This window comes from Panthera tigris, chromosome B3 (genome assembly GCF_018350195.1).
Source record: "Panthera tigris isolate Pti1 chromosome B3, P.tigris_Pti1_mat1.1, whole genome shotgun sequence".
Taxonomy (NCBI): Eukaryota; Metazoa; Chordata; class Mammalia; order Carnivora; family Felidae; genus Panthera; species Panthera tigris.
The window spans coordinates 274752-293997 of NC_056665.1; the positions used below are offsets into that span (position 1 = coordinate 274752).

The window sequence follows — 19246 nt, forward strand, 5'->3', positions numbered from 1 at the left end:
CTAACTGAAATAAGTCAAAGACAGACAATGTAGGACCTCACTTATATATGGAATATTTATTTTTAAAAGGTCACAAATGCAGAAAACAGATTGATGGTTAACAGAGGCGAGGGTGGAACGGCTGGACAAAATGCATAAAGGGGATCGAAAGTACAAGGCTTCGGATATAAAGTAAAATGTCATAGTGATACAATACGCAGCACGGTGACTGTACGTAATAATACTGTGTTGCATATTTGAAAGATGCTGAGAGGGTAGACCTTGAAAATTCTCATCAGAAGAAAAAAAATTGAAAGTGTGCGTGGTGAAGGATGTTAGTTAGACTTATTGTGGCGATCATAAAAAATAATTTAAAAACTGTTTTTAAGAGATTATTTTGTAGAGCAGTTTAAGGTTCATAGCAAATTTGAGGGAAAGGGATAGAGATTTCCTACATATTCCCTGCCCCCCAACACGCACAGCCTTCCCGTTACCAACATCCCCCCACCCGAGTGGCACATTTGTTACAAATGATGAACCAACACTCATACCTCATTATCACCCAAAGTCCATGATTCACATTATGATTCAGCCTTAGTCTTATATATTCTATGGGTCTGGACAATGTATAATGGCATGTATCCATCATTACCACATCAGAGTGAGTATTTTCACCGCCTTAAAAATCCTGTGTTCTGCCTATTTGGCCATCCTCGCCACAACCCCTGGCAACCACTGATCTTTTTTACTGTCTCCATAGTTTCATCTTTAACAGTCTATTTTTGAGGACTGTTTTGACAAATAGAAAATGACATTTGCTACGGTCTGAATGTTTGTGTCCCTCCCCCTACCCCCACATTCAGGTTCAAATCATCACCCTCAAAGGTGATGGTATGAGCAGGCAGGGCCTTTGAGAAGTGCTTAAGTCATGAGGGTGCAGCTCTCATGACTGGAATTAGTGCCTCATAAAAAAGTCTCCAGAGAGCTTCCCAGCCCCTTCTGCCATGTGAGGGCACAAGACGTGTCCTGGAAGAGGACCCTCATCTCGGACTCCCAGCCTCCGGAAGTGGGAGAGATACATCCCTGTAGTTCACAAGCTGCCCAGTCTGTTACACTGTGTTACAGCAGAGCCAACCGGGACAGCACAGGAGTCCCGAAAATGTCATCTGCACATTCAACGTCAACAGCAAAAGCGCAGACACCCTTCATAGGTGAACAGGCTGAAGTGTGAGAGGTTGCCCAGGATCGTACACCAAAAGGCTGGGAGGCTGACTTGTCATCGGGCTGTGAGGCCGGATTTGTCACCAAAGCCCATGGTTTTCCACATCAACTGATTGCACCTGCTTAGGTTAAGTGCCAGTTAATAGAACTCTGCCACTCAGGTCAGTCCTCTTTCCTCTTAGGTTTCCTGAGATTATAGAAATTTGAGAATAGGGATTCTTTATGCATTTAAATGTTAAGCACTAACATATATAATGATATAGAGAAATATCTTTATGTTTTTTAGTCATAGATGTGATCCCTCCCCTGGGAGGGGATCCTGATGCCTTCCCGATGCCAATTGTCCCAGAATTACATAAAGAAGAATACTATCGCTCTCTCAAACATTACTGGTACAAACGAAAGTGTTACTGCCTCTTTGAAAAATAATCTTGTAATATTTTAATCTTGCAAAATGTATCAGAAAGTATATATCCCTCTGATCCAGCAACCCCACACCTGACTCCCAAAGCAATAAAAGCACCGATACATTGGGACACGCTTACACCAAAGTTTACCTCCGTGAACATTACAGCAAATACCTGGAAACAACACAACCAAAGAGAGTGGGGTTTGTCCATGACATACATGATGCAGTTGTTAAAAGGCTTACAATGGTGTCAAGACCACTCATAATGGGGAAAGGACAGTTTCTTCAACAAATAGTATTGGGAAAACTGATATCCACACACAAAAGAAGCTGGACCCTTACCTTACACCATATATAAAAATCAAAATGGATTTAGTTACATTTAAATGTAAGAACTAAAACCATAAAACTCCCAGAAGAGGGGCACCCAGGTGGTTGGTTAAGCCTGATTTCAGCACAGGTCATCCACCACCATGAGACTGAGCCCCATATGAGCTCCGTGCTGAGCATGGAGCCTGCCTGGGATTCATTCTCTCTCTCCCTCCCTCTCTCTCTCCCTCTCTCTCTCTCTCTCCCTCTCTGTCTCTCTCCTTCTCTCTCCCTCTCTCCCTCTATCTCTCTCTCTCTCTCTCCCTCTCTCTCCCTGTCTCTCTCTCTCTCTTTACCCCTCCCACACTCTCTCTCTCTGCCCCTCCCCTGCTGGTGCATGCGCTCTCGCTCTCAATCAATCAATAAGTTTTTTTTAATTTATTAAAAAAAAAAAACTCCTGGAAGAAAACACAGGGCAAAAGCTTCATGACACTGGACTTTGTGATGATTTCTTGGTTATGACAACAAAAGCACAAGCAACAAAAACAAAAATAGACAAATGGGACACCTCTAACTCAAAAACTTGTGCACATCAGTGGGGGGATAAGACTGATAGTGCTCAAGGGTACAAACTTGTAACAAGCAGTAAATAAGCCATAGAGATCCAAAGTAAGGTATGACACATATAGAGGATAGTACTACACAGTAATTTTGTCATGTGATAAATATTGCTTATTACAACATATAAATGTATCATAGTAACATCTGTACATCCTCAGTTTATACAATGTTAAATGTCAAACTCAGTTAAAATAAATATCTTTTTTAAAGTTTCAAAATAAAACTACATCAAAGGACACAATCAACAGAGTGAAAAGGCAACCTACGGGATGGGAGAAAATGTTTGCAAATCATGTATCCACTAAAGGATTAATATCTAGACTACAAAAAAAACTCCAACTCAACAACCAAAAAAACCCACAAATAATCTAATTTAAAGATGAGCAAATAGACATTTGAACAGACACCTCTCCAAAGATGACATTAAAAAGGGAAACAAGGGGTGCCTGGGTGACTCAGTCGGTTACGTGTCCAACTTCAACTCAGGTCATTTTCTCACGGTCCGTGGGTCTGAGCCCCAGGTCCTGCTCTGTGTTGACAGCTCAGAGCCTGCTTTGGATTCTGTCTCCCTCTCTCTCCCCCTCCCCCTTCTCAAAAATAAACATTACAATTTTTTTAAATGGTGGGCAAGCATGTGAACAGATGCTCAATATCACTGATCATTAGAGAATGCAAATCGAAATCACAAGGTATCACCTCTATCAAAAAATAAAGAAAGAAAAAAAGAAAGAAAAACATGTGTGGGAGAGAACTGGAGAAGTTGGAGACCCAGTGCCCCGTTAGTGGGAAAGTGAAATGATGCAACAATGTGGAAAATAGTATGGAAGTTTCTCAAAAAATTAAAAACGAATTACAATAGCATCCACAAATCCCACTTGGGCATATATATCCCAAAGAACTGAAAGCCAACCTTGAGATAACTTGCACACCCACGTGTAGGCAGCACTAGTCACAAGAGCCACGTGACGGAAGCCACCCAAATGTCCATCTGCAGATGAAGAGATGCACAGAACGTGGGGCACACAGCACACTGGAATATCATTCAGCCTTAAAAAGGAAGGAAATACGGACACCTGCCACAATGCGGATGAATCCTGAGGACATTATGCTCAGTGAAACAGGCCGGTCACAAAAAGACAAATACTGCATGATTCTACTTATATGAGGCATCTGAAGCAGTCAAACTCATAGACACAGAAAGTAGGATGTGGTCACCGGGGGCAAGGAGCGGGAGAAACGGAGACTTTTTGTTCAGCAAGTACAGAGCTTCCATTTTGCAAGAGAAAAAAGTTCTGGAGATCCATAGCACAATGTGAGTATACCTAACACGCAGTACTGAACCATATATTTAAAAATGGTTATGATGATAAATCTTATGCTATATGGGTTTTTTTTTACAACTAAATACTTTTTTAAACTCTTTTTTAAAAACTCTAATTGAAACTATCACCCACACAAAAGACATCTCAAAATTCAAATGCAAAAGAAGTTTGTAATAAGCCGCAAAAAATAAAAAAATGACAAAGCGCAACAAAAGGCCGATGTGAATTTCCATGAGGCACTGCTACAGAGAAAAAGGTACAGAAAAGACTTGTAAAGCCATCCGTGATTAAAATCCACCTAGCTCTATGATTCTACATGCCTGAAGAAAAAGGAGGGAGACAGAAGAGGTGGGGAGGGGGGAATACAGACAAGAAAGGGGGAAAATACTGCACTAAATTAAAAACATAATTCTCAAGCAGTCACTCTTCACATAAGCTACAAGTTTCTTAAACCTTCCCACACCTTCATATGGGCTCGGCACACAGGCAAAGTGCTAAGTTTAGGTAAATTTTAGGTATCAGTTATTAGGAGAAAAGTGAAGCAGAATTTCTACGTAAGAACTGGACTTTAGGACTGAGCGGATGGCCCCTTCCTCTCACATGCCCAGCTTTATGACGGTGGTTCGAGCCACGGCTCAGGCTTCTGCTTAATGAATACCCTTTCCTACATTGCATTTCCACTAAGAAACTTCTAACTCATAACTACGTGTTATCAGGAACAGAAGCAAGTGGTGGTAGATGTGGAAATGCAACTCAGGTCCCTGAAGAGTACTCTGAGCCTGCGTGACGCTTAGATTGGCTGTCATCCCAGCGTCCCCTCGGCCCAGGGCCTGCACACTCCGGTGGCGGCATGTATCCTCTCGCTCTCTTCTCTCCTCGGTCTTTTCCTCCGCTCAGCAAGGGAATTATTTTCTCCTGTCAAGTAGCAGCTTTGTTCTGATGAGTAGTGAAAGGGTTAACAGCACGCAGGGACAGACAGGGGCCCCGGGGAGGGGGACTGGCTGTGGCTGTGGGTGGGGGGCTGCAGGGCAGCAGGTTTGGGGGAAGGAAAAAAAAAGGATAAATTCCACAGACCTGCCTGTGCTGTGTGCCATGAGCAGTCTCACAAACTGTTATCCAGTTCCTGATAAGGTCCCCAAAAAAAAGGGACAAAAATCCTTGGCATCAACCCAGTGGGGACCCCTGTAACTCTCAGAGTTGTGTGCTTTCGCTCAATAAACTGCCGCTTTGCTCACTCTCTGCTGTCCCAACATTCACTCCTCGACCCCAGAGACAGGGACCAGCGTCTCTCCCACCCTCCTGTAACACTGCCATTATAGCGTGTGTACCAAGTCCCTTCTGTTCCCCATGGCGGACTAGGTTTTAGAAGCTAAAAAAAAAAAAAAAAAAAAAAAAGGCAAATTTTAACTCCTTATGTCTGTTTGCTGTCACATCCTGCTTCATCTCAAGTATGAGCACAGTACTACCTGACTGGAGCAGGTAGGAGGAAGGGCCAAAGCGTAAAAACAAACAAACAGACAAACAAACAAACAAACAAAAAAACCAGGAACAACATAAAAGGGGCATTTCATATTTCAAAAATATTATCTGGTCACACTGATCTCCTCAAAACTAAAAATCACATTTTGCCCCTCGAATACCCAACTCTACCTATCAAGAAATGACTGGATCAGGGAGCTACGCTACTTCCAACATTTGAAACCAGAAAAACGGCTTTGTCAGTGTCACGAAGAAATGTCTCTCTCAAATCCCCCAAGTTTAAGAACTGGCGTGTGCACTTTCCCCTGGAGAGTCGGGGTACCTCCGTGTGGAAAAGCAGAGGCTTGCATACAGCGCCCGCCTCTTCCTGCAGCAGTGACGGACACACTTGGTGCCTGTGACTTGACCTTATTTTCAGTTCCTTATTGTCTCCGACACGGTCAAAATCAGGAAGCGCACTGTTTCCACCAGCTGCTACCTGCGAGTGACGGCACACGACGGGCATTCCCGCGCAGCCACCTCCTCGTCCAACAACGCCCTTCCCTGCTGCCCACAGAGCCATTCTCAACACCTTTCCAGTCTACACCAGCGATCACAAACAATCCTAACTAAAATCAAAATCTCTTATTCTAGGAGTTCTTACTGATAAAAATAAAATGCTGTCAGGCACACCTCCTTCGTGTACCATGAACAAGCCAGAAGGTGGTTCACACTCTACATTAGTGGTTTTGTCTGACCAAAAAGTAAAAAACTAGAACACACACACGCGTGACAGTAATAGCTCTCAGTCATAGCGTGTTAATATGATATCCAACATGTCACTTAATAGAGGAATTTTGTCATTAGTCACTCCTGCTTTCTTTTCAAGCAGAATAACTTTGTGCCTGGGTTTATGACCTTCTTACCTACAGTAGGCCTTAAACCCAATTTTGTCACATAGAATTCATTCTACTTTGAATGATGTCTCTGGGATCTTGGTCTCTCTTCTTGCTTTGGTAACAAAATTCATCAATTTTATATTATTTATTCAAGAAAAGAATTGGTTCACCGGAGAGGGCACTGTCTTTTGCAAACATCATAAATGCTTTCTGGGCTGCCATTATTTGACAAAGTTTCACAGTAAAATAGCCCTAGGGTACTGGGGAATGGATTACTGATATGGTTAAATCTGATTTTCAGATAAGCATGGTTTTGCTTTCCTTTTTGGGGAGTACACGTGACATCGCTATATTTGCAGACTGATTTATCTGACCACATACAGACTTACACTCTGTATGCACACTACATTTATGGCAAAATTATGAATTGTACATTACTATTTATTTTCACTGTGTTAGCCACAGATCCTTCTTATAAAAGGGGATATATGCAAAACGATAGTAACAAAAAAAGCAAACTAAGCTAACGTCAATAATAATCTTTAAATTACATGAAGTCTAGCTAAACTCCACACCATTAACGTGTTAGGTAAGACAGTCAATTCACTCAACGCACATTCCTTAAGAAGGCAAATACTAAGAACACAAAAAGGGAAAAACCATAGCTAATCTTACATTTCAAGTTTGTGAGTGGCTTGCAAAAAACTCTAATTCCAGTGCTGACCATCGGACAGACCTCAGAAACGCCGATCCAGCTACAGTCTCCCGGAAGCTGCTGGCACGGGTGCCTCCAACCCTTACTTACAGAGACTTTTGTTTCAAGGTACCCAACAATTACTTGCAGAAACGTTTTAGGAGGCCTGTAAAATCGCACTCAGCAATGGAGATCCTAAGAATTCTACTCTAGCTCTCCATTTATTTATAACAGACAATCCCAAAAGGTCATTTCCAAGGGTACTGCAACTAAAATGAACTTAAGGAAAGACCACTCATGAGGCACCTGTGTCTCCGACACAGAGCGCTCCTCTGAGTCCACACCTGAATGTCCATTTCTCATTCAAGATAGTGAAACCACATACAGTTTCAAAGAAATGTAACCTTGCTCCCTCATTTTAGTGTGCTCAAGAGGGAGGGATGCTGCAAAGCCAAAAACCTTAATCTGCACACTCGGCACCGCTAAACCCCCCGTTAACCTCCATTTGCCACAATTCTCTAATCTGTGTGAAACAGGCACGTGGTAAAGGGACCACAGACTCAACGTGCACATAACCAAATACACGACCTTCCCTGTCCTGCCCGTTGCAGTGAATGCTTCCACCATCTGCCGAGTTACAACTTTAAAACCTAGGAGTCGTCCTTTACATGACCTTCTCCTCACGTGCATATCCAACCCATCAGGAAACCGTTGGTTTCACCTCTAAATGTTTCTCAGATCCGTGCATGTCTTCTCACCCCACTGCCGCTGTCCTAGCACGAGCTGTCTGCGTCTCTCATCAGGGCCAGAGCAAGCCTACTGCCCGAAGCAGGCTCCTCAGCCCCCGCAGTCAGTTCTCCATGCAGACAGCCAAGCCATCTTTCCAAACACAGATCTGACGGTACCTCCTTGCTTAAAACCCTTCCGTGGTTTTCATTAAGGCAGACCAAATCCTTAAGGCCACATCCCACCCGGTCTGTCCCCACCAGCCTCCCCTGGCGTGACTCTCCCCTGTGCTCTCTGCTCGAACTCACCACGGGCTTCCCTCCAGCAAGCAGTGTGCTTCTTCCCTGTCAGAGACACTCTCCCTCCCCCTCACCTACCCAACTCCCACTGGGCCTGCAGGTGTCAGCCCAGGCATCACTTCCTCAGGGATCTTCCCTGCCCCCAAAGTCTCCATTAGGATCCTCTGCATAAACCATGTTCCTTACCTGGGGTGCACTTACACAATCCTGCATGTGTTTGATCAATGTCTGTCCTCCCCACTATGGTGTAAATTGATGGCAATGGGTGGTTTATTCATCATATCCCCAGCACCTGACAACATAGTGGCACATAATAGGTGCTCAGTGTGTTGAATATATGAATGAATAAATGAATCAGCACCATCTGACAATTCCCATTTATCTCTAATGATTCAGCAACGATTACACAGCTACACAAATTTGCTCTTAACCACCGAGTCCCTAGACATAGCTTCTTGAAGTTAGAGATCCCACAATCACTGATTTCTACCTAAAACTTCCTCAATACCCCAACAAAGATGATCTTCCTGCAGACTACTCTAGGCAGTAAAACCTTGCAAAAGCAGAAGGAAGCAGTTTTCTGTGCATTGAGCACTCTAGACACAGTGCAATGACAGTTCAATTAGAAGCTTTCCTCAAATCTATATGCTGTAAAGCTAATAATAATAATTAGAAAATCAGGGGCACCTGGGTGGCTCAGTCGGTTGAACATCCAACTTGATTTCAGCTCATGTCATGATTTCACAGTACATGGGTTCGAGCCCCATGTTGGGCTCCTGGACAGAGCCTGCTTGGGATTCACTCTCTCTCCATCTCTCTCTCTCTCTCTCTCTCTCTCTCTCTCTCTCTGTCTCTGTCTCAAAATAAATAAATAAACTTAAAAAACAAAACAAAAAGAATCTTATTCCCCCCCCAGGAAAAAAAAAAGAAAAGAAAAGAAAAGAAAAGAAAAGAAAAGAAAAGAAAAGAAAAGAAAAGAAAAGAAAAGAAAAGAAAGGAAATCAACCTATGTAAAGATCCTAAGTCACATCTCAGAAAAACAAAAGGAACCAAGGAGTGAAGCACACTAAAAATAAGATAAGAACAACAACAAAAAACAAATGGAGCGACTCTTCCAAAGTAAAGATACAACTAGTAAGGGAAAAACTAAATTGAATACCTAAAAAGTACAAATATGGATAATGTAACATTCTGAAGGATTTAAATTTGGGTTTTACAAATTCAGTCTTAACTCTGAACATCATTACTCCAGTATTGTCTCAAGTTGGAGGAATTATGAGAATGTCTTACCAAAAGAATTTCACTTTCAAGTTACCCAACGAAACCACATACATTTTCAAAAAAACGTAACCTTTCTCCTTAATTTTTAGTCGGATGAATAGGAGAGGACACAGAACTTCAAAGCTGAAAGACTCAGTCTACATACTTGACACTAATTATCTGTTAACCTCCATATGTCACCATTTTCTAAAATAAGGATATCCGTTGGCAAAATGTCAATAATTGTTAAAAGTGTATGGTGGCATGCCTGGGAGGCTCAGTCAGTTGAGCGCCTGACTTGGTTTGGGATCAGGTCACGATACCACAGTTTGTGAATCTGAGACCTGTGTTGGGCTCCATGCTGATGGCACGGAGCCTGCTTGGGATTCTCTCTCTCCTCCTCTCTCTCTCACTCTGCCCCTCCCCTGCTCACATGCTCTCTCTCAAAATAAATAAATAAACTTAAGAAAAGAAAGTCTACGGCAAAAACTCTTCAATCCATTATTCTTGAATATTCTTGTGTATTTTTCAGCTTTTCCACTATAAAACATTATAAAAAGAATACCTTCTGCTTTGCTGCCTCACTGTTACGCAAAGTAAAGTAATGTACATTATTTTACAAAGTCAGGTAGTGTCTACAGTTTAAAATGTTTTTAAGGGGCACCTGACTCACTCAGTTGGAAGAGCATGCAACTCTTGATCTTGAAGTCATGAGTTCGAGCCCCATATCGGGTGTGGAGATTACTTTAAAAATAAAAATAAATTAAAAATAAATTAAAATAAAATGATTTTAAAAAGTCTTCACTAAATTCAGTATGCAGCCCAAAGATATCTAAGGCTAATGATTAAAAAAAATTTTTTTTGGCAGGGGGTCGGGTGGGGCGCCTGGGTGGCTCAGTCGGTTGAGCAACTGACTTCGGCTCAGGTCATGATCTCACGGTTTGTGAGTTCGAGCCCCACGTCAGGGTCTGTGCTGATAGCTCGGAGCCTGGAGCCTGCTTCGGATTCTGTGTCTCCCTCTCTCTCTCTCTGCCCCTCCCCTACTCGCACTCTGTCTCAGAAATAAACAAACATTAAAAAAATTTTTTTTAATATTTTCTAAGTTTATTTTGAGAGAGTGCAAGCTTGAGAGGGGGAGTGGTGGGGTGGGGGAGAAGTTCGAACTCATGAACCTCGAGATCATGACCTGCGCCAAAATCAAGAGTTGGACACAACCGAGCCACCCAGACGACCCTAGATAGCTAGGGATTTTTAAAACCGATTCTAGGGGCGCCTGGGTCCGAATTCAGCTCAGGTCACGATCTCACTGTCTGTGAGTTCGAGCCCCATGTTTGGGCTCTGTGCTGACTGCTCAGAGCCTGGAGCCTGTTTCAGATTCTGTGTCTCCCTCCCCCGTTCATGCTCTGTCTCTCGCTGTCTCAAAAATAAATAAAAATAAACGTTAAAAAAAATTTAAAAAAAAATTAAACCGATTCTAGAAAGATAAGACACAATAGTGTCCTTTACTGACATTCTTTCATGAGGAAACATGATTTTCTTATCAAAAAGCGTTGGGAAAAGTGAACCAAGGTGTTCTACAGCTACATATGTATACCAGCAGTATTTGTCAATCCTCAACTGAAGATAAATTAGCAGACATCATCTGCTATAATTTTAAGTTTCTCCTTAAATTCTTAAATCTTCAGCATCTGCTCCAACCTGAGTATAATAGAGCCTATGTGGAATATCTAGTTAAATTCCTTCATTCGTGTGGCTGCTTAATGTGCCAGCCTCTGGGCGAGGTGCTAACGATAAAGCAGAAAACTCCAGTGCCTGCCCCCTGGGGTACAAATTTGCATGTTTATTTTTCATTTGATAATAACTACAACGTTGCATGGTGTGCAGAGATTTCCTCACAGTGTGAATGGCATTCCCTGATACGGTCAGAGGCACAATCTGCATACCTGAACATGGCTGTAGCCCTGCAGTCTGACACAGGATTTCTTAACTCAGTACCTCCCACATTTGGAGCTGGGTAATTCTTCGTTACGGAGGGGCCGTCCTCTGCACTACTGCACTGCGGGAGGTTTGGCAGCATCCCTGGCTTCTACCCGCTACATACCCCTCTTGACAACGTGACAACCAGAAATGTCTCCAGACGATGCCAAATGTCGGATGAATGGCGAAGGGGTGTTGCGAAACTACCCCAGATGAGAATCGTTGGTCAAACACAAGTAGCAGGGGTAGAACTAGGACCCAGTTTGTTTTCGATTTTCTCAAAATAGTCCTTTAATTACAAAAGTAATATATGATCATTGTCAAGATTCAAACCTGAAGCACATAACAAGTAGGAATTCTCATCCTCCTCCCCATATCCCTTCTTCCAAGGGTAAACACTGTTAAGTTTGATGTGTACACTTTAAAAAAAAAATTTAATGTTTATTTTTGAGAGAGAATGAGAAAGAGAGAGGGGAAGAGAGAGAGAGAGAGAGAGACAGTATGAGTGGAGGAGGGGCAAACAGAGCGGGAGACACAGATTCCAAAGCAGACTCCAGGTTCTGAGTTGTTAGCACAGAGCGTGGCACGGAGCTCGAACTCACAAACCTAGAGACCATGACCTGAGCCAAAGTCGCACACCCAACCGAGTGAGCCACCCAGGCGCCCCTATGTACACACATTTTTAAATACACACGCAAAAGAGCAAATGTTTTCCTCTTTTTAAGTCCTGTGACTTGCTGTTTTCATCCAGTATTATACATCAATATAATCCTTCTCCACTCTTCCTTCTTCACTCCACTCTTCTCCACTCTTCTCCACTCTTCCTTCATAAGCTGCAAAGCAGTGTGCATTGTGAGTGTATCATAATTTATTTAAGCTTTTACCATTGATGGGCATCTGTGTAGTCTTCAATTTCCGGTTATTTCTAATAACACTCCAATGGGAAAAATGCTGTGTTGGCATCCTTGTACATCTATTTTTCCACACTTATACAAGGGTTTCTATGGCATTGACTTCTTAGAAGTAGAACTGCTGAGTCAGGGGTATACACATTTTAAATTTTGCGGAGTACTGCCAACGGCATCCCTTTCTTCTTCACAGGCAGCCACAAGAATGAAATACGATAATGCCCCTAAAGAGGCTTATAGAAGTGACGTACAATGTATTTACACATCCCTAGTTCATGGTTAAACCATTGCTGGGGCAGTTAATCCACTTTTTCAGGCTCCTTGTACTGTTTAACTTAACAAAAAGTGACTTGTATTCCTTTAAAAAAAAACAAAACAATAAACCTCTTTACAGCAGTCCTAGGAGGGTTATTTTAAGCAATAGCAAGATAAAGCAGTGAACATAATCAATCATTTTGTAAATGAGAAGAAATGTGTGCTGTATCCAACATTCTCAATGTGACAAGTAAGTATGCTTACCAATCACTATTTTAAGGATTACAGATGAAATGCAGAGGATTTTTTTCACTCCAGGAATTTCATTACATTTTCTATTGATTCTTATAACAGAATTATAGGATAAAGTTTCTCTGTAACTGGTAAGCTTTAATAAACCTAATTTAACATATTTCCCTGACTCTCGGAAAACCTGCAGTAAGAAAATGACCTTAGATAGTGTTAAATTTAGGTCCAGTCAATAGTTCTCAAGGAGAGAACACACTTTCACACAAAAAAGAAAGTTTGAACATCATCAGATCAGGTAAATGCAGAGTTCACTGTCTTAATTTGACACCCTAAACCTCTCAACAGGCAAAGATGTGTATTATGAGCTAGTGTGTTTACAGTATTATAAATTATAGCACCTGGTGGTATATGAGTTGCCTCAGTTTGCTACAGTCTAGATGACCTTGATTTGATTCTTGCAAATCTCCTCCTCAGAGCTCTCTAATTGTGAATGAACATTGAGGGCTAGAAGGAAGCAGGGAAAAGTGAAGGCAGCTGCTATTTGTTAGGATGGAGGGATAGTGCTTGTTTTCTTGGTTTCCATTGGTCTCATGTTGTTTGGGCTATAGTTTACTCTAAATTCACTATTTCCATAATTATTGTCATCGGATCCTCTTGAAAATTCACTCAATTGAGATGATGGAAAGCTATCGGCGAGCTTGCTAATCGGTGTGGAAACCTGACCAGCAGCACCCACATCCCGAGTGCTCGTTAGAGATGCGAATCTCGGGCCTGCATCCACCTACCGAACCAGCATCTGCATTCTCTCTTCTTTTGTTTGTTTTTGTTTCAGTTTTTATTTAAATTCTAGTTAGTTAATATATGGTGTAATATTGGTTTCAGGAGTAGATCTTAGTGATTCATCACTTACATACAACACCCAGTGCTCATCCCAACAGTGCCCTCCTTATTGCCCATCTCCCACCTAGCCCATCCCCCACCCATCTCTCTCCCTCAACCCTCAGTTTGTTCTCTATTGTTAGAGTCTCTTACGGTTTGCTTCCCTATTTTTAGTTTCTTCCCCTATGTTCACCTGTTTTGTTTCTTAAATTCCATGAGTGAAATTACATAGTGTGTCTTTAACTTATTTCACTTAGAATAATACACTCTAGTTCCATCCATTTCATTGCAAATGGCAAGCTTTCACTCTTTTTTATGGAGATATATATACGTTTATACACACACACACACACACACACACACACACACACATATATATATGTATATAATCACATCTTCTTTATCCATTCATCAGTCAGTGGACATAGGGGATTCCAGTGCACATTGTTTGGGAAGCCATAGTCTGCAAGACTTACAGCAGTGATTCTCAAAGGGTAGGGGTGAGGTGAACAATTTTGTCCCTTAAGGCACATTTAACTATATCTGGAGACATTTTTTGGTGGGTGCTACAGGCATCTTGTGGATAGAGGCCAGAAATGCCACCTCACAATTTACAATGCACAGGATTATCTCCCATAAAAAAGAGACTCTGACTTAAGAAAAAAAAAGTCTTGCCCAATTCCATTTGTACACTGTTGATCGTAAAATAAAGAGAAGTAAAAACATCAAGGGTTCATACTGTGAGGTTCCAGTTCACAATAGTGATGTAGGAAGATCCTGCACTCACCTCCTCCCACAGACACACTGAGTCTACAGCTGGATATGGGACAATTTCTTCCTAAATAAACCTAAAGGCTGGCTGGGTTATGACTATACATAAGGCAAATGAGAAGAAAACCACATCCAAGAAGGCAAGACAGCCTGGGACACGATCTTGCCATCAACCCCAACCCTGCAGAGCAACCCATAACCAGGAGAAAACTCAAAACCCAGAGCTTCCCCACAAGGAGCAAAGGATTCAAATCCCACATCGAGCACCTTAACATTTAGACCCTGCAACTGAGAAATGAGCCCCCAAACATCTAACTGAAAACCAAAAGGCCTCACACGCTGAGACCCACAAGACTGTAACAATTTGGAAGACAGCTCTCATCAGGGCCTGTGCAAGCAGACTTACCCAGTCCAGGGAGCAGCTCAGAGGCAGCCCATTGCCCAGACTTAAAGTGAAGGAGCCTCACTGGCTTAAAGCACTGTTCTGATGGGTAGGCATCTGATGTAACACATGCACCCGGAGGCTACTGGAATAGTCTCCAGGGATGCAGACTGCCGGGGGCCATCTTTGAGCTCTCCTGTTGTCGTGATGCAGAGCAACAGTACCCTGGTGCGTGCACGCATCTGGTCTCCCCGTCTCTGTGGCTGCCACCCAGGGGACGCTTCTTGACTGCCTGGCTCTAAAGGCCAGTGGAGCCTGCTCTCCTGGTCCCGTGGGGCTGTAACAATTGGTGCCACCCAAAAAGTAGTTCATACTCCTGTCTGATAACCCTGATTTTTGCAGCTACTGACAAGGGACATCTGTTCATCACCTGGCTCTGGTGGCCAGTGGGGCTTGTGCTGATGGGTCCTGCAGGACTGTAAACGCTTGAAAAAGAGTTCTCAAACAGCTACCGCCCCCAAGCCATAGCAAGAGGCGACAGAACCGTGAGCTTAGTCTTCCTGTGAAAGAGGCCTACTAGCTAACCACCATGGCTATGGCCTGAGAGGCAGATTTCTCATTAAACACTCATCTAAGGGCTGAATGTGAACTCTTCCAGAGACCTCAGAGGGGAGGCACTATCTTTGCTCTCTCCCTCTGTTGCACTCCAGAGGACCAGTGTCTCATCTCCTGGAAGGAGGCTCTACACATGGCCGGTGACCTTTTACAGCTGGTGCCCAGTTTTTGCAGCTGCTGCCCAGAGGATGCCCCATGATCACATGGCTCTGGGCGAGGGAAGAGGTGAAGAGTGTTGCATTCCTGGGTCTCATGGGACCATGGCAATGGAAGAGACAGTTCTTGGCAGACCACCACCCCTAGGGCACTGCCCAGACAGCAGACAGACAGAAAGACAACGTGTTCCCCCAGTCTTTCCGTGAAGGAGGCCTCTTTGCCTCTCCCAGAGCTTTACCGTAAAAGACAGGCTTCAGGTTTAGCATACACCTAGTGGACTATGGATGCTCTTAAGGAACACTGGCTATGTACAACATCTTGGTTCTCTCCCTCTGCCTTGCTCCAGATGGCCAACATCTCCCACAAAAGAGCTGGTACACTCATACGGAGCCCTGGTTTTTACAACTGTCACCCAGGGGATACTGCCAGATCACCTGGCTAAAGGGGCTAACTCTTGTGGTCCCACAGGACTATATATATTAGCATGCTTTTAAAAGCTGCTACCTGAGAGGCACTTGGCTGGCTCAATTGGTAGAGCATGTGACTCTTGATCATGAGTTCAAACCCCACAATGGGCATATAGCTTACTTTAAATAACTGAATAAACAAATTAGTTAAATATTAAATTAAATTAAGTTAAATTAAATTAAATTAAATTAAATTAAATTAAATTAAATTAAATTAAATTCTGCTACCTGAGGGTCTGGCTACCAAACACTCTGAATGTAGGTACTAAGATCCTCCCCTTAGGTATGCTGACAGGTCTTGGGCACATCTTCACCTACTGGAAGCTATTAAAAATATAACAGGCTGCTGGGGCACCTGGGTGGCTCAGTCAGTTAAGTGTCCAACTCTCGATCTTGGCTCAGGTCTTGACCTCAGGGTCGTGAGTTCAAGCCCCATGTTGGGCTCCCCACTGGGCATGAAGCCTACTGAAAAATAAAAAAACAGTGGCTCTAAACTCCCCTAACCTGGGGAAGGAAACAGACATCCCAATCCAGGAAGCCCAGAGAGTCCCAAACAAGCTCTAGCAGATTTTTCAGCAGAAACTTTGCAGGCCAGAAGGGAATGGCATGATATATTCCAAGTGCTGAAAGGGAAAAATTTCCAACCAAGAATATGCTACCCAGGAGATTTATCATTCAGAATTAAAGGAGAGATAAAGAGTTTTCCTGACAAGCAAAAGCTAAAGAAGTTCATGACCACTATATCAGCCTTACAAGAAATGTTAAAGGGACCTCTTTAAGCTGAAAAGAAAGAGCACTAATCAGTAACAAAAAAATATATGGAAGAATAAATCTCACTGGAAAGATAAATACGTAGTAAAAACAGTGGATTTACTTATAAAGCTAGTATGAAAGTTACAAGACAAAAATAGTAAAAACAGCAATGTTTACAATAACTAATTAAGGGAAACCCAACATAAAAAATTGCAAAATGTAAAACATGGGCCAGGGAAAGAGTGAAAATATTGAGCTTTGGAATGGGATCAAACTTAAGTTGTTATCAATTTAAAATAGACTGTTATACACATAAGTTGTTTTATGTAAGCCTCATGGTAACCACAAAGCAAAAACCTATTATAAATATATAAATGGTAAAGAGAAAGGAATATAATATACCACTAAAGAAAATCATCAAACCACAGAGGAAGACAGCAAAAACAGAGAGGAACTACAAAACAATCAAATACGATTGCTACATAATGATAAAGAGTACAATCCAAAAAAGGATGTAACATTTATTAATATTTATTCACCCAACTTTGGGGACCTAAATATATAAAGCTAATATTAACAGATCTAAATGGAGAAATAGATAGCAACACAATAATAGTAAGAGATTTTAATATCCCACTTACATAAATGGATACATCATCTAGACAGAAACCAAGAAAATATCAGCATTAAAGGATTCATTAGCTCAGATTGACTTAGATATGTACAGAACATTCCATCCAGAGCAATAGAATACATATTCTTCTCAAATGCACATGGAACATTTTCCAGGATAGATCATATGGTAGACCACAAATCAAGTCTTAATAAATTTAAGAGGATTAAAATCACCTCAAGCATCTTTACCAATACAACAGCATGAAACTAGAAATTAATTACATGAGTAAAACTGGAAAATTCACAGATATGCGGATATTAAACAGCATGCTACCAAAAAGCCAATGAGTCAAAGAAGCAATCAAAAGAGAAATCAAAAAATACCCTGAGACAAATGAAAATGAAAATATAAATATCAAAATTTATGGGATGCAGCAAAAACAGTTTTAAAAGGGAAGTTCATAGCTATAAATGTCTACCTCAAGAAACAAGAAAAGTCTAAAAAAAACAACCTAACTTTACACTTCAAGGAGCTAGACAGGGCGCCTAGTTGGCTCAGGCAGTTGAGCATCAATCAGACTCTTGACTTCCTCTCAGGTCATGAAATCAGGGTTGTGGGATCAAGCCCTGCATTGGGCTCCATGCTGAGCATGGAACCTGTTTAAGATTCTCCCTCTCTCTTCTTTCTCTCTCTCTTTCTCTCTCTCTCTCTCTCTCCCTCTGCCCCTCTCCCGTTTGTGCTCTTTCTCTCTAAACTAAAAAATAAAAATAATAAAAAATTAAAAATTAAAAAAAATGAGCTAGAAAAAGATGAACAAAGCCCAATAATGAAGCTTAGAGAAGAAATAAATGAAATAGACTAAAAAATAAAACAAAGACCAATGAAACTAAGAGCTGATTCTCTGTAAGATAAAACTGACAAACTTAGCTAGACTCACCAAGAAAAAAAAGGGAACCCAAATAAATAAAATCAGAATTAAACAAGAGATGTTACAAATGATACCACAGAAATACAAAGGATCACAGAAGACTGTTGTGAACAGTTATATGCCAACAAATTGGACAACCTAGAATAGATAAATTCCTACCAACATACAATTTACCAAGACTGAATCATGATGAAATAGAAAATCTGAGCTGACTGATAACTAGTAAGGAGATTGAATCAGTAATTAAAAGCTTCCCAAAGAAGAAAAACCCAGAACCAGATGGCTTCACTGGTGAATTCTACCAAATATTCAAAGAAGAATTAATACCAATTGTTCTCAAACTCTTCAAAAAAAAAAAAAAAATAGAAGGAAAAGGAACACTTTCAAATTCATCCTATGAGGCCAGTATTACCCCAATACCAAAACCATACAAGGATGCCATAGAAAGGAAAATTACAGGCCAATATTCCTAATAAACATAGATGCAATAACCCTCAACAAAATATGTGAGCAAACTGAATCACTAACACCTTAAAAGGATCACTCAACATGATCAAGTGGGATTTATTCCATGGGTGCAAGGATAATTTAAAATCCACAAACCAGGGGTGCCTGGGTGGCTCAGTCAGTTAAGCACCCAAGCTCTTGATTTCAGTTCAGGTCATGATCTAGTGGTTTTCAAGATTGACCCCCATCAGGCTCTGTGCTGATGGCGTGGAGCCTGCTTGGGATTCATTCTCATTCTCTCTCTCTCTCTCTCTCTCTCTCTCTCTCTCTCTCTCTCTCTCCCTCTCCCCTGCTCATGCTCTCTCACTCAAAATAAATAAATAAACTGTTTTTAAAAACCCACAATCCAGTAAGTGTGCCTGGGTGGCTCAGTTGGTTGAGCATCCGACTTCAGCATAGGTCATGATATCATTGTTCATGGGTTCCAGCCCCACATCGGGTTCTGCACTGTTGGTGCACAGCCTGCTTGGGATTCTCGCTCTCTTCTCTCTCTGACCCTCCCCCACTAGTGCTTTCTCTCTCTCTCTCTCTCTCTCTCTCTCAAAATAAATTTAAAAAAATCCACAATCTAGTCAACGTGATATAC

The 19246-nt window shown here is 41.9% G+C and overlaps 1 protein-coding gene across 10 annotated transcripts in view; it reads right to left on the reverse strand.

Moving 5' to 3' along the window:
- CHRNA5 (cholinergic receptor nicotinic alpha 5 subunit) overlaps positions 1-19246 on the reverse strand; it is a 59435-nt gene that overhangs the window by 31070 nt on the left and 9119 nt on the right. For 3 of the 10 annotated variants that reach the window (XM_042987822.1, XM_042987824.1, XM_042987823.1), the window contains one exon: positions 12059-12440. The exons of 6 other annotated variants lie outside the window; for them this stretch is intronic. In XM_042987822.1, the coding sequence (XP_042843756.1) occupies positions 12059-12137 (79 nt within the window). In that variant the 5' untranslated portion in view covers positions 12138-12440. Of the gene's footprint in view, positions 1-8123; positions 8186-12058; positions 12441-19246 lie in introns of those variants that run through there. One more of the 10 variants, XM_042987829.1, reaches the window with a different exon arrangement.